Raw genomic sequence first — 15,550 nt, 5'->3', positions numbered from 1 at the left:
AACACCATTTGCCACCTGAGGCGCAGAACATGCTATTATTTACTATCATACAGGGACCCAGGGGTTCTTGTAATCCTCTTACAATGTGGAAGAGACAGAGATTGTTTTCTGACCCCTTGTCTGGCCCCGGGCACAGCCTTAGGACTAGCCCTAGTCCATGGTCCTCATCTCTTCCTGCTCCAACTCCAGTCTTTCTCCCCAGCCCCCACCCCAGCCTTCAAGCCCCAGCTCCAGCTCCAATTTTAGCCTCCAGCAGGGGACTCAGGGGAGGCCTGGGGCCATGTTTGCTGGTGATACATCAATAGGCATTATACCCTCTGTGGGATAAGCTCCAAAGGGAGGGCATAATCTTGGCAATGACTTTGAAGAGGGAAAAGGTTGTCATTGCTCCTCCGACCAGCCTGCCGTGAATGTTAACATGCTCTGAGCCCGGGCTTGGCTGGGCTCTGTCCATGATATGTGAGGTGCCAATGTCAGTCTACTGTAACTGTCTGACCTCAAATGTCAAAAGCCTATAATGCCTATACCATTTGTCATAATAATAGAGTTAGTAGCAGTTTATCAATTCTACATACTGTATGTTAATAATCCATATTGTATCAGGCATTGCCCTGTCTCTTGTTATTTTTTTTCTGGAGAATTCTTAGCATATTAATTCCTTCAGGTGAGGATGACCTGATGATTACTGGGCCAGGTAAGACTATGACACATTAACCTGAAGACAGAACCACATAGATAAACAATACTGCGCTACTGATCCACCTCATCTGAGGGGTTTCCTTTCCACTGTAAAGCTGTGAGGGAACTGTGTGTGAATCATCATAAAAGTGAGCCCATCTATGGATTGGGGTTATTTACGCCACTATCTATGGGCTATGCAAATCAAAGAAAACCTATTCAAAGGTTATTTTTTGCTGCCATCTAATGTACCTTGTGTCCGTAACCCCCTTTCCTTGATACCTGGATTTACAAACAAGATCAAATATTTACCTCTTCTTTCACCTGAACTTTCTATCGATCAAATGTATTTATAATCAATCAATCAAATGTATTTAAAAAGCCCTTTTCATCACAGCTTAATTTAAACCACTCCTCTTCTATTCCTCCAAATCTGGCAGCCCAAAAAAAGGGCTGCGTTAGAGAATCCTGAAACTGTATAAGGACGAACGAGAGACCAACAGAATGGCAGGGCTGCTAGTCAGGCATCTCAAAGGCCTAATACAAGGCTTTTAACTGAACAAGCAACTCTAATGGCCATGCCTCCACATCTACAGCGACAGAAGTCATATCATTTTGGGTCTGTTAAGTTGGCTGTTTAGTTTGTATCCCTCTGTTTACTTAGCCACTGCGTGCACCAGTACTGTGGAAAGTTCTGGTAGGGAAAAGTCAGAAAACAGTGACACACATGGTGGTAGCTAATCCCAATGGCACCATCAAGTTCCCACCACAACCCATAAATGCCCCCCTCTCCTGTCCTCCCTGTTTCCCACACACCCCAGCCCAGGCTGGCCCCGTCCCCATCCCAGTGCCCTCTGAGTGGTGCGGCGGGTTGGGGCTGGTTCCTCTCCCAGGCCCATTATCCCACACTGATGCTGACGCAGAAGAGACACAGTTAGCCAGGCCTGTTAGATGAATGGCTGCTCCGCCACCACGCCACGCCCCTCCATATGTTCCTCTCTCTCTATGGTGAGTGATCATTAGCCCTGTGGCGGGCTGTCCTCCCCAGCTCTGGCTCCGTCCATCAGCCTGCGGTCATCCCCTACTCTCTTCCTCTGTTCCCCCGCTCCAGGGAGCCACAGCGCTCTGATATTAGTTTAATTATGAGTTTATGGAAAGCTGGGTGACAACAGACAGAGGGACTCAAAGCCCAGTGTGTGTCTCAGAGGAAAGGAAGGTAGATAGATAGATTGACACTGCTGTGTGTGGACGTGCATGCTGGCTGCAGGGCAAAGCTTTTGTTTTCAGGAGGATGATATTTTCTAACAGATAAAATGCTCAATGCACAGAGTCCTAAGTTATTGATTGGTTCTCTACATTCATCTCATTTTTTAGAAGTTGTTTGCTCAGCTTTCGATCGGCTCTTCCCGCTCTCTTTCTCTCTCTCTTTCTCCCTCTGTTGTTTCAGTCCCAGTGGAAAAGTTGTTGGTTTTGCTTATTTTCTTCCAAGACACAATCATGAAGGACAGTTTAAAAAATCTAATGATTCCGTTTTGATGTAATTATAAAGCTGTGTGAATGTGCTATATTTTTTACGTGGAATGTTTGCTGTGTGAGCTGGCTCAGCAGAGAGCATATTTGAACTATCGAATTACTTGCTTTCTAAATAGTGTGGCTGTCTGATGAGGCACTCAAAGTAAACTCTCCTGATTTCCTGTGAATGGGATGATAATCTTGTCACTTCCCTCTCCTCTCCTTTCCATAATCCACAGGCATTATCCACCAGATGAAAGGAGACTATGAGACTGCACTGAAACTCCACAAAACCCACCTCTCCATCACCCAGGAGCTCAGTGACTATGCTGCCCAGGGCCGGGCCTACGGTAACATGGGCAATGCCTACAACGCGCTGGGGGCCTTTGACCAGGCCGTACGCTACCACCGCCAGGAGCTACAGATCTCCATGGAGGTCAATGACCGGGCCTCACAGGCCTCCACCCATGGTAACCTGGCCGTGGCCTACCAGGCCCTGGGGGCCCACGACCGCGCCCTGCAGCACTACCAGAACCACCTCAACATCGCCCGTGAGCTGCGAGACGTCCAGAGCGAGGCCCGCGCCCTCGGCAATTTGGGGAACTTCCACTGCTCCCGGGGAGAGTTCCCCCAAGCCGTGCCCTACTACGAGCAGTACCTCCGCTTGTCCCCTGACCTCCAGGACATGGAGAGTGAGGGGAAAGTCTGCCACAACTTGGGCTACGCCCACTACTGCCTGGGAAGCTACCAGGACGCTGTCAAGTACTATGAGCAGGACCTGGCTCTGGCTAAGGACCTGCATGACAAGCTGAGCCAGGCCAAGGCCTACTGTAACCTTGGACTGGCCTTCAAGGCTCTGGGTGACTTCACAAAGGCAGAGGAGTGTCAGAAGTACCTGCTCTCTCTAGCCCAGTCTCTTAATAATGCACAGGCCCGCTTCAGAGCCCTGGGCAACCTAGGGGACATCTTTGTCTGCAAGAAGGACGTGACTGGAGCTATCCAATTCTATGAGCAGCAGCTGGCCCTGGCTCACCAGGTGAGATTTTCTGGCTCCTGTTTTTAATCTGTCATAGTCACAGGAAAGGTCTCCACTTTGTCTGCATACAGTAAGAGAGATTAACTTTATATACTGTAAGTCCAGCATTCCATTGATTTTGCAAGGCAGTGCTGTTTATGTAAGGCTGTTGATGTTGAATATTTGCTGATGCACTGAAATCCTGTCTGTGCTTTGTTTCAGGTGAAGGAGCGCAGGATGGAGGCGTGTGCCTACGCGGCCCTGGGTGCCACCTACAGACTGGTGCAGAAGTACGACAAGGCGCTGGGCTACCACACCCAGGAGCTGGAGGTGTATCAGGAGCTGGGCGATGTGCCTGGGGAGTGTAAAGCCCACGGCCACCTGGCAGCCGTCTACATGGCTCTGGGGAAGTATGCCATGGCCTTCAAGAGCTACGAGGAGCAGCTAGAGCTGGGCCGCAGACTGAAGGACCCGGGGGTAGAGGCCCAGGTCTACGGCAACATGGGCATCACCAAGATGAACGTAGGGGTGATGGAGGAGGCTATAGGCTACCTGGAGCAGCAGTTGGCCACCCTGCAGCAGCTGAGTGGCAACGAGGCCGTGCTGGACCGGGGTAGGGCCTATGGTAACCTGGGAGACTGTTACGAGGCCCTAGGGGACTTTGAAGAGGCCATTAAATACTATGACCAGTACCTGTCTGTGGCCCAGAGCCTTAACCGGATGCAGGACCAGGAGAAGGCCTACCGAGGCCTGGGGAATGGACACAGGTCAGTGACATCTCTCAGTAGCCCTTACTAGCCAACCTTAGAAACCTGTAACATGACTGGTTATAGCTTCCTATCAGGTCACTAAGTAGGTCAGTTATGCTTATTTAGATTATGTGCCCATGGGGGCCTCATTGATTTTGTTTTGTCACTCAGGTATCAAATGAACACACATAAAACATGGCAAAATGTGTAGAACTGCAGGAATAAGCTTAAAAACGGCTACATTTTCTTTCTGCCAACAAGAGGGGTGTGGACAGTTTGTAGTTGCATCCGTGGAGGTTTGTTACCACGCCAATAAAGAAAATATCCATCCTGCCCTTTGCCACCCAGGACATTTGTGTGACCGAACCTTCTCAAATAGTAGTTGAGTACCCCTGTAGTGACTCCTGGTTTTAACTGAATGAGTTACTTAGATAGTGTTCTAGGTAAGCTGTGCCATCTGTCCAAATGACCTCTTGAAGTAGTGATTGGACTAAAGTGTCACTAAAGGATTGTCTTGGGTATACATGGTGTCTCTGCAGCACAAAAACCCTGCTTTAGCTCTGGAGTGAAAATCTGTGGTTGGATGAAAGCACTAAAACCATGACATCTCTTACTGCCTGTTGTGAACAGCTAATATCCTAATCATAGAAGAAGAGTACTGCTGATGAAAGTATATATAGAACTTTAATTAGTATTTTTCTCGTTTGAATAACATTTAAAAGCAAGGCGTCATATTTCAAATACACTCCTAAGCTACCGTTGCGAGCAGAAAGCCATTCTGCCTTTGAATAAGTTGCCGATATCAATTTCCTCTGGTTGTTGCTGTGACAGATCATTTGCTTTGACTGGGTATTACTAATAATCATAGTAATCCTGCTTTGCATAATCTTTTTTCTTTTTGTGCCTGCTGCTGTTTTCCTGCTTGTGTTAGCGCTTGCATTTCCAGGACCACCCTAGTTTAGAGACCTTGACGGTCGGTGTTGTGGATCGGGAGGCTCAGTGAGGCTGGTGCTAGCTGCTTCAGCACTGAGCCTACTGGCCCCCAGCTGATCTGTATGCAAAGAGGCTTTGGCTGACAGACGTCTGAAACCGGGGGAACTGCAGTTAATTCAAGACAACCTTTTACATTCTGTCTCTTTTCTTCTCTTTCTCTCTCCCCTGTGTGTGTCTGAGAGCTGATAACATCCTGTGAGAATACGGTGTGAAACAAAACACGGCAGCAGCAATGGAATCCTAATTTCAGAGATGATTTTTCCCCTTATTGTGCATCATCAACATGCCACCATAACAATCAGACAGAACCCTGCATTAGCCATGCATGAGCTGAGAGGTGAAGAATATACATCAGACACCTTCCTCACTTCCTCTCTCTCTCTCTCTCTCTCTCTCTCTCTCTCTCTCTCTCTCTCTCTGTCTCTCTCTCTCTGTCTCTCTCTCTCTCTGTATCTCTCTCTCTGTCTCTCTCTCTGTCTCTCTCGGTCTCTCTCTCTCTCTCTCTCTATCTCTCTCTCTGTCTCTCTGTCTCTCTCTCTCTCTCTCTCTCTCTCTCTGGCTCGCTCTCTCTCTGTCTCTCTCTCTCTCTCTCTCTCTCCCTCTCTCTCTGTCCCAGAGCCTTTAGTGAACCAGCTCTCTTTAAAAGAGAACATTAATTAAGCTAAAGCCTTTTTATTCTTTTAATGGTCCTTTTCAAGCGACATCCGGCAGTTATTGCTCCGCCTGTGAATGTGAAAATTGTCTATTTGCAGTGTTTCGGTGCGGAGTGTTCAAGAGAACAAAACCTGGGTATGAATGCAGGTCTTAGTCGATGTGTAGGCCTATTCACAGAGAGAGACAGGACCTGTATCGCCCATGTGACATCCCTCTAATCTAGGCCAAGTGGAGGGTGAATTATATTATCTAGCACCCCCCAACCCATTGCATCATTAACCCATCAGCCCTGCCTCATTCCCCTGCAGCCCCTTGTCTCTTCCCCTACACACACACACACACACACACACACACACACACACACACACACACACACACACACACACACACACACACACACACACACACACACACACACACACACACACACAGTCCTCAGAGAGTCATCTGCCGTGCTTTTTGTTGGGTATCTGAATATTCATTCTCCCTGAAACGATGCCGAGCTTGGCAAATGGCAAATGTGATGTGTGTTTCTCATTCTTCCGTAATAGCACAGTGTGGTCATATGTGCAGATTAGATTATAGCTGTTCTACTATCCCCCTGATAGGAGATAAGCAGAGAGAGGAACAGGGTTACTGTGAGAGGAGTGCACTTGGAGGACACAGTCTCTGTGGCACGAGTCTGTTTGTTCATATTGAGGAGCAGATGGCGATTACAGGCCGTTCTAGTAGGCATATAATATATCCTGCCTAGTTGACCCTGCATATCTCCGTCCTTCCCTACTGTTTGACTTTCCCTCGTCAAGCCCTGACTCTCTGTGTCTCCCCCTGCAGGGCGATGGGTAACCTGCAGCAGTCCCTGGTGTGTTTTGAGAAGCGTCTGGTGGTGGCCCATGAGTTGGGGGAGTGTGGAGGGAAGGCCCAGGCCTACGGGGAGCTGGGGGCGCTCCACAGCCAGTTGGGGAACTATGAACAGGCCATATCCTGTCTGGAGCGCCAGCTAGGCATCGCCCGCGACACCCAGGACCGATCACTAGAGGGCGACGCCAGCTGTGGCCTGGGCGTGGTCTACCAGTCCATGGGGGAATACGAGACGGCCCTGCGCTGCCACCAGAGTGACCTGGAGATCGCAGAGGAGACGGGCAGGCCCGCCCGACAGGGCCGTGCCTATGGCAACCTGGGCCTCACCTACGAGTCGCTAGGCAACTATGAGCGTGCAGTGGTGTTCCAGGAGCAGCATCTGAGTGTTGCAGCTCAGACCAACGACCTGGCGGCCAAGACCCTGGCCTACGGCAGTCTGGGGAGGACACACCACGCACTGCAGAACTACTCACAGGCTGTCATGTACCTGCAGGAAGGTGAGCAGCGGGGTTGGGGAATAGGAGGAAGGGGGGATACTCATATAGATATGTAGACTTTAGTGACATGAATGGTGTTGTGACAGCTTCCAACGGAGATTGAATATATATCTGACAGGCATGAATTATCTTGAAGTAGAGCCAAGTATAATTCTACCAAGAGCGGCATTTTTTTTAAAAAGCTTATATTTTGTGATGCTACATTTTTTCTGTGTGTATTCATCTGTTTTTTATTAGCTTGTATGAGGATGTGTGTGTGTGTGTGTGTGTGTGTGTGTGTGTGTGTGTGTGTGTGTGTGTGTGTGTGTGTGTGTGTGTGTGTGTGTGTGTGTGTGTGTGTGTGTGTGTGTGTGTGTGTGTGTGTGAGCTCATCCCCGTGCTGCATGCCGAGGCATTTAGCATGTTTACAGACTGCCATTCTTCACACCTATATCCACTTTCAAATGAGCTGCCAAAGGATCTTTTCACACACTGTGGCTGGTAGACTCCTGCTTCTCACGCTTCATTGTCCTCTACAGATGATGGCGAAATTAAAAGCTGCAGCCTTGGCTCTCTAAAATGCATTATGTCAATAACAGTGTAGGGATTAATTGTCATAGGTAGGACGTGACAAGAAACAGCTTGCAGGACTCCGAGAGAGCTGTAGGGGGCGTGGCCATCAGTGCCATTAGCAGCCGTTATGCAGAGGCACACCCAGGACATTACTCCCCAAAGCCTGTTTGCATACAGGGAGAATGATCATCTCCTCTCCTCCAAGCCACCAGTGCTTGTAGTGACCTAGACATTGTTCCAGCCCTGCTTGTTGGGTTTTAATGGAAACAAAGGAGGCAGGCCACTCTATCTCTTCCCTGTCCTCTTACTGTCCCCTGCTCTGTCCTTGTATTGTTCTTTGGTCCAGCTATGAAAAAGCACACTACTACTTTTCCTATCCTTGACAGCCAATTATTTCTAGCCAACCTACCCAGACCAAAAAGTTGGCACGTTTTTTTTCTTCTGTTTTCCTTTTTTTCCTTATTTTTATGCCGCACGCTTGTTTTTTTGTTTTTGTATCCTGAAAAAGATTAATTGGAAGGAGGCCTAGGAAAGGAGCTCCACTCGAGTGCCTATAGTGACAGCATGTGACTTCAGCAACGCGTGTGTGTGTGTGTGTGTGTGTGTGTGTGTGTGTGTGTGTGTGTGTGTGTGTGTGTGTGTGTGTGTGTGTGTGTGTGTGTGTGTGTGTGTGTGTGTGTGTGTGTGTGTGTGTGTGTGTGTGTGTGTGTGTGTGTACATGCCTCACAGCAGCAGGGGGAGAGACACAGCAGATTTAATGCCTGCAGTATTTTCATCATATAATTTATAATTAGGTAACACTTTGTGAGGCTTTATTCTCTTTACAGTCACAATGCCTTGTGTGTGTGTGTGTGTATTTATACAGGAGTGTGTATCGCCCTGCTGCAAGCATGTGTGTGTGTAAAGTCAAAGGGTGCATGGGCCCCCGGAGCTGTAGTGAATCTCTTCACCAGCTGTCAGGCAGCCATTAAAGTGGTCTCTAGTTGCTCTTCATAGTGTAGCCAGTCACAGAGCCACCATCACTTCCTCATTCAGCCACCACTATGTGACTGTGCCTGCAGGGCACACCAAATGCACACATAGTGACAGTCACACTGACAGTGATGGCACGAGAGTGACACAGAAGTTAGGGGAGAGAACATAAAGAGAGGGAAGCATGTGAAAAGAGATGGAGAGAGGACGCGATTCAGACACAGTGTTCACACCCCTTGACTTTTTTCACATTTTGTTGTCTTACAGCCTGAATTTAAAATGTATTAAATTGAGATATATTTTATCACTGGCCTACACACAATACCTCATAATGTCAAAGTGTAACAGTTTTTACATTTTTTATGGATAAAAATGGAAAGCTGAAATGTCTTGAGTCAATAAGTATTCAACCCCTTTGTTATGGCAAGCCTAAATAAGTTCAGGAGTAGAAATGTGCTTAACAATTCACATAATAAGTTGCATGGACTCTTTGTGCAATAATAGTGTTTAACCAGATTTTTTTATGACTACCTCATCTCTGTATCACACACACACACACCTGTAAGGTCCCTCAGTCCAGCAGTGAATTTCAACCACACATTCAAACATGAAGACCAGGGAGGTTTTTCAATGCCTCGCAATGAAGGAGACCTATTGGAGATGGGTAAAACAAACAAAAAAAGCACACATTGAATGTCCCTTTGAACATGGTGAAATGAATAACTTGGATGGTGTATCAATACACCCAGTCACTACAAAGATACAGGCGTCCTTCCTATATCAGTTGTCAGAGAGGAAAGAAACCGCTCAGGAATTTCACCGTGAGGCCAATGGTGACTTTAAAACAGTTACAGCGTTTAATGGCTGTGAAAGGAGAAAACTGAGGATGGATCAACAACATTGTAGTTACTCCACAATACTAACCTAATTGACAGAGTGAATAGAAGGAAGACTGTACAGAATAATATTCTTAAACATCCATCATGTTTGCAACAAGGCACTAAAGTAATACTGCAAAAAATGTGGCAAAGCAATTCACTGGAAAATCCAAAAATAACACATTACTGAGTACCACCCTCCATATTTTCAAGCATAGTGGTGGCTGCATTATGGGTATGCTTGTAATTGTTAAGGACTGGGGAGTTTTTCAGGATAAAAAACAAATTTAATGAAGCTAAGCACAGGCAAAATTCTAGAGGGAAATCTGGTTCAGTCTGCTTTCCACCAGACACTGGTGACACTCACAGAGATGAGTTCACCTTTCAGTATGACAATAACCTAAAACACAAGGCCAAATCTACACTGGAGTGTATATCTACACTGGAGTGTATATCAGAAATATCAGAACGAACAATGTCAGAGTCCAGAATATAAATATGTATCTAAATGGTGTGAATAGACAGTATGGGCAGTATATGAATAGAAAAGCTGTGTACAGCAGTAGTTATATAGAATGAGCCATGACTAGAATACAGTGCATACAAATAAAGTGGGTAAAATAGTATGTAAACTGTTTTTCAGTCTCTTGGTGCCGGCTTTGATACACCTGTACTGTCTTAAGTCTGCTAGATGGTAGCAGGGTGAACAGGCTGTGGCTTGGGTGGCTGAGGTCCTTGATGATCTTCTTGAACTTCCTATGACACCAGGTGCTGTAGATGTTTTAGAGGGCGGGCATTGATGCCCCCAGTGATGCGTTGGGCTGACCACACCACCCTCTGGAGAGCCATGCGGTTGCAGGCAGTGCAGCAGGCGGTGATGCAGCCCGACAGAATGCTCTCGATGGTGTATCTGTAGAAGTTTGTGAGGATCTTAGGGGCAATGCAGAATTTCTTTAGACTCCTGAGGTTGAAGAGGCGCTGTTGCACCTTTTTCACAGCGGTGTCGATGTGGTGGGACCATTTCAGGTCCTTGGTGAAGCTTTTGACCCTCTCCACTGCGGCCGCGTCGATGTGGATTCGATGTGGAGAGGGGTGGGATCTCTCTGCACCACTCTGCCAGGGTACTAACCTCTTCCCTGTAGGCTGTCTCGATAAGGTGATGGTGTTGGTGATAAGGCATACCACTGTTGTGTCGTCAGCAAACTTGATGTTAGAGTTGTAGTCGTGGGTGAACAGGGGGTATAGGAAGGGGCTGAGCACACACCCCTGGGGGGCCATTGTGTTAAGGATCAGCGTGAAGGAGATGTTGTTGCCTACCCTCACCACCTGGGGGCGACCCGTCAGGAAATCTAGGACCCAGTTGCACAGGGAGGGGTTTAGTCCCAGGGCACTGAGCTTATTGAAGAGCTTGTAGGGCACTATGGTGTTGAAAACCGAGTTGTAGTCAATGAACAGTATTCTCACATAGGTAATCCTCTTGTCCAGGTGGGATAGGGCAGTTTGCAGTGCAGTAGCTATCGTGTCATCAATGGATCTGTTGGCGCAGTATGCAAAACATGCAGGTTTTTCAATTGCTTTTAAAGCATCATCATAAGTCCTCGTCATATAACAACTCAGAGAAAGAGAGAGAGAGAGAGAGTGTGAGTGAGTGTGACTCAGAGAGATGGAGTTAGAGAAGTGAAGGGTGAGGGTGATTTTGATCCGTTTTCTCTCTCAAGCTCCCGACACTAATGAGACCTGAGTTGTCCCTGCTAGTGCTGCCACAGCTGTCAAGATGAAATGGGTTACTGAGACTAGAGGAGACCAGTCACACACAGAGAGGGAGAAAGAGAGAGATTCTGAAAGAAAGGAAGAAAGCTGGAGGAGGGAGAAAGAGGGCAGAGAGGGAGATGGGGTTATGGAGGGATGTTAATGCTCACACACATCGCACCGATTGTGGATCTCACGTTCGTCTGTTGATAATTCAGCGCGCTGTGTTTTAGGGACCACCTGCTGTAGACGTCTGACTGCCAACATTTTTCACACAATTCTACAATTCTTGGTTTGCAAATTACGTTCAGAGGTGCTAAGTACTCTCGGCCAGCAAACACTGTTTGTGTGTCTGAGCCCTTAAGGAGAGAGGGGAAGTGTTGCAGGCTTCAAAGGCGCCCGCCTCTCTGAAGGTGTACTCACAGAGCAGTGCAGATGTCTGGGGGGGAGATATGTGCTGTGCTGCTGGGCCTGGCAGGGTGGAGGTCAACTCCATTTCAATTCCAGTCAATTCAAAAAGTGAACCAAACTTCAATTCAAATTTTCCTCATTGAGAAGAATTGGAATTGGAATCGGAATGTTTGTTTACTTACTGAATTGACTGGAATGTAAATGGTATTGACCCCAACCATGGGGGCCTGGTGGAATACGAGGTTGGGTGTTCCTTCCTGGTCACGCTCTCAGGAATGTCTGGAAACGCAGAGAGAGTGAGACGAGGGCCACTTGATACATTACATGACCAAAAGTATATGGACACCTGCTCATCAAACATCTCATTCCAAAATCATGGGCATTAATATGGAGTTGGTCCCCCCTTTGCTGCTATAACAGCCTCCACTCTTCTGGGAAGGATTTCCACTAGATGTCGAAACATTGCTGCGGGGACTTGCTTCCATTCAGCCACAAGAGCATTAGTGACGTCGGGCACTGACGTTGGGCGATTAGGCCTGGCTCACAGTCGCTGTTCCAATTCATCCCAAATGTGTTCGATGGGGTTGATGTCAGAGCTCTGTGCAGGCCAGTCAAGTTCTTCCACACCGATCTCGACAAACCATTTCTGTTTGGACATCACTTTGTGCACAAGGGCATTGTCATGCTGAAACAGGACCTTCCCCAAACTGTTGTAACAAAGTTGGAAGAACAAAATCGTCTAGAATGGCATTGTATGCTGTAGTGTTAAGATTTCCTTTCCCTGGAACTAAATGGCCTAGCCCGAACCAAGAAAAACAGCCCCAGACCATTATTCCTCCTCCACCAAACTTTACAGTTGGCACTATGCATTGGGGCAGGTAGCATTGTCCTGGCATCCGCCAAACCCAGATTTGTCTGTCGGACTGCCAGATGGTGAAGCGTGATTCATCACTCCAGAGAGCGCGTTTCCACTGCTCCAGAGACCAATTGCGGTGAGATTTACACCACTCTAGCCGACGCATGGCATTGCGCATGGTGATCTTAGGCTTGTGTGTGGCTGCTCGGCCATGGAAACCCATTTCATGAAACTCCCGACGAACAGTTCTTGTGCTGATGTTGCTTCCAGAGGCAGTTTGGAACTCAGTAGTGGGTGTTGCATTCGAGGACAGACGATCCCGTTCTGTGAGCTTGTGTGGCCTACCACTTCGCTGCTGACCTGTTGTTGCTCATAGACGTTTCTACTTCACAATAACACCACTTGCAGTTGGGCGGGGCAGCTCTAGCAGGGCAGAAATTTGACGGTGCCACGTTGAAAGCCACTGAACTCTTCAGTAAGGTCATTCTACTGCCAATGTTTGTCTATGGAGATTGCATGACTGTGTGCTCGATTTTATACACCTGTCAGCAACGGGTGTGCCTGAAATAGCCGAATTCACTCATTTGAAGGGGTGTCCACATACTTTTGTAAATACAGTGGGGCAAAAAAGTATTTAGTCAGCCACCAATTGTGCAAGTTCTCCCACTTAAAAAGATGAGAGAGGCCTGTAATTTTCATCATAGGTACACTTCAACCATGACAGACAAAATGAGAAAAGAAAATCCAGAAAATCACATTGTAGGATTTTTTATGAATTTATTTGCAAATTATGGTGTAAAATAAGTATTTGGTCACCTACAAACAAGCAAGATTTCTGGCTCTCACAGACCTGTAACTTCTTCTTTAAGGGGCTCCTCTGTCCTCCACTCGTTACCTGTATTAATGGCACCTGTTTGAACTTGTTATCAGTATAAAAGACACCTGTCCACAACCTCAAACAGTCACACTCCAAACTCCACTATGGCCAAGACCAAAGAGCTGTCAAAGGACACCAGAAACAAAATTGTAGACCTGCACCAGGCTGGGAAGACTGAATCTGCAATAGGTAAGCAGCTTGGTTTGAAGAAATCAACTGTGGGAGCAATTATTAGGAAATGGAAGACATACAAGACCACTGATAATCTCCCTCGATCTGGGGCTCCACGCAAGATCTCACCCCGTGGGGTCAAAATGATCACAAGAACGGTGAGCAAAAATCCCAGAACCACACGGGGGGACCTAGTGAATGACCTGCAGAGAGCTGGGACCAAAGTAACAAAGCCTACCATCAGTAACACACTACGCCGCCAGGGACTCAAATCCTGCAGTGCCAGACGTGTCCCCCTGCTTAAGCCAGTACATGTCCAGGCCCGTCTGAAGTTTGCTAGAGAGCATTTGGATGATCCAGAAGAAGATTGGGAGAATGTCATATGGTCAGATGAAACCAAAATAGAACCTTTTGGTAAAAACTCAACTCGTCGTGTTTGGAGGACAAAGAATGCTGAGTTGCATCCAAAGAACACCATACCTACTGTGAAGCATGGGGGTGGAAACATCATGCTTTGGGGCTGTTTTTCTGCAAAGGGACCAGGACGACTGATCCGTGTAAAGGACAGAATGAATGGGGCCATGTATCGTGAGATTTTGAGTGAAAACCTCCTTCCATCAGCAAGGGCATTGAAGATGAAACGTGGCTGGGTCTTTCAGCATGACAATGATCCCAAACACACCGCCCGGGCAACGAAGGAGTGGCTTCGTAAGAAGCATTTCAAGGTCCTGGAGTGGCCTAGCCAGTCTCCAGATCTCAACCCCATAGAAAATCTTTGGAGGGAGTTGAAAGTCCGTGTTGCCCAGCAACAGCCCCAAAACATCACTGCTCTAGAGGAGATCTGCATGGAGGAATGGGCCAAAATACCAGCAACAGTGTGTGAAAACCTTGTGAAGACTTACAGAAAACATTTGACCTCTGTCATTGCCAACAAAGGGTATATAACAAAGTATTGAGAAACTTTTGTTATTGACCAAATACTTATTTTCCACCATAATTTGCAAATAAATTCATAAAAAATCCTACAATGTGATTTTCTGTATTTTTTTTCTAATTTTGTCTGTCATAGTTGAAGTGTACCTATGATGTAAATTACAGGCCTCTCTCATCTTTTTAAGTGGTAGAACTTGCACAATTGGTGGCTGACTAAATACTTTTTTGCCCCACTGTATAGTGTATAATGCCCCCCCCCCCCCCCCCCCCAAACGTGTTTCCCACTGGTCACAGAAGAATAGAAAGGATACACTATATCATTCTACCTAATATAAACCTAGTATCCACAGCCTTGCATGGTCAGCAGCCCAATTCAAAGCACAGCTTGCGTGCTGTGATGTTGGCACCTCAAATGTGACATGTGGCCAAGTGTTTTGTCCTTTTTCATAATTTCCCTCCGTGGACTGTCTGTTTCATCACAGTAATTGGGTGAAACCAAGCAGTCGGCAGGCAGGCTGAGTACAGATGCAACAATGCGACATACGCATCACCCCTTGAGGGATTGAAACAGGAAAACAAACAGCATTCTCACCAGCTGATCTGACAAAGCCACGCTAAATGAACACAGGAAAAATATCCCTGTGTTTCTGCTGAATCTCAGAGGAAGTTTATGGACCAGTGTGATGAGCTACACAAAGAGTTTCAAGACAGGATGTATCTATCCTCTGTGTTTTGTATCTCCAGTGTGTGTGTGGTTAAGTGGATGATATGTGTTGGTTCTTTGCTCTAATGTATGAGTGTGTAATCGAAGACAGAGTACGGCAGTGTTGTCTCTACACTCTATTAAACCTCTTATGTTTGGTTAGTCCTGCACATCCTTTATACAGAAGCATTAAGTGTGTGTTTGTGTTTGCTCAGCCACTCAATCCTTACCATTGATTACTAGGTACCCAGATTAGTGCCCTAACAGCCTCTTAGTGTGTGTGTGTGTGTGTGTGTGTGTGTGTGTGTGTGTGTGTGTGTGTGTGTGTGTGAGAGCCCCAGACTGAGTTGTATTTTTACAACTGAGGCCAAATATTCAAGCCAGTTCACTGTCAGAATATCAGTACCACGCTATGCTTACATCTGTTACCCTGAAAGATACCTGAGTGCCTGACCATAGCTCTAAATTATTTATAATCCCTATCTCTCT

At 47.0% G+C, this 15,550-nt stretch overlaps 1 protein-coding gene across 1 annotated transcript in view; it reads left to right on the top strand.

Annotated features, from left to right (window-relative positions):
- The window catches only part of LOC120062977 (tetratricopeptide repeat protein 28-like), a 243,632-nt gene that overhangs the window by 191,273 nt on the left and 36,809 nt on the right, over positions 1-15,550 (top strand). The window contains exons 6-8 of the mRNA XM_039013028.1: positions 2,430-3,226; positions 3,428-3,972; positions 6,436-6,959. Coding sequence (XP_038868956.1) covers positions 2,430-3,226; positions 3,428-3,972; positions 6,436-6,959 — 1,866 coding nt within the window. The remainder of the gene's footprint in view (positions 1-2,429; positions 3,227-3,427; positions 3,973-6,435; positions 6,960-15,550) is intronic.

The sequence above is a fragment of the Salvelinus namaycush genome, chromosome 18 (assembly GCF_016432855.1).
Source record: "Salvelinus namaycush isolate Seneca chromosome 18, SaNama_1.0, whole genome shotgun sequence".
Lineage (NCBI taxonomy): Eukaryota > Metazoa > Chordata > Actinopteri > Salmoniformes > Salmonidae > Salvelinus > Salvelinus namaycush.
This window is presented reverse-complemented; position numbering and strand designations above follow the sequence as displayed.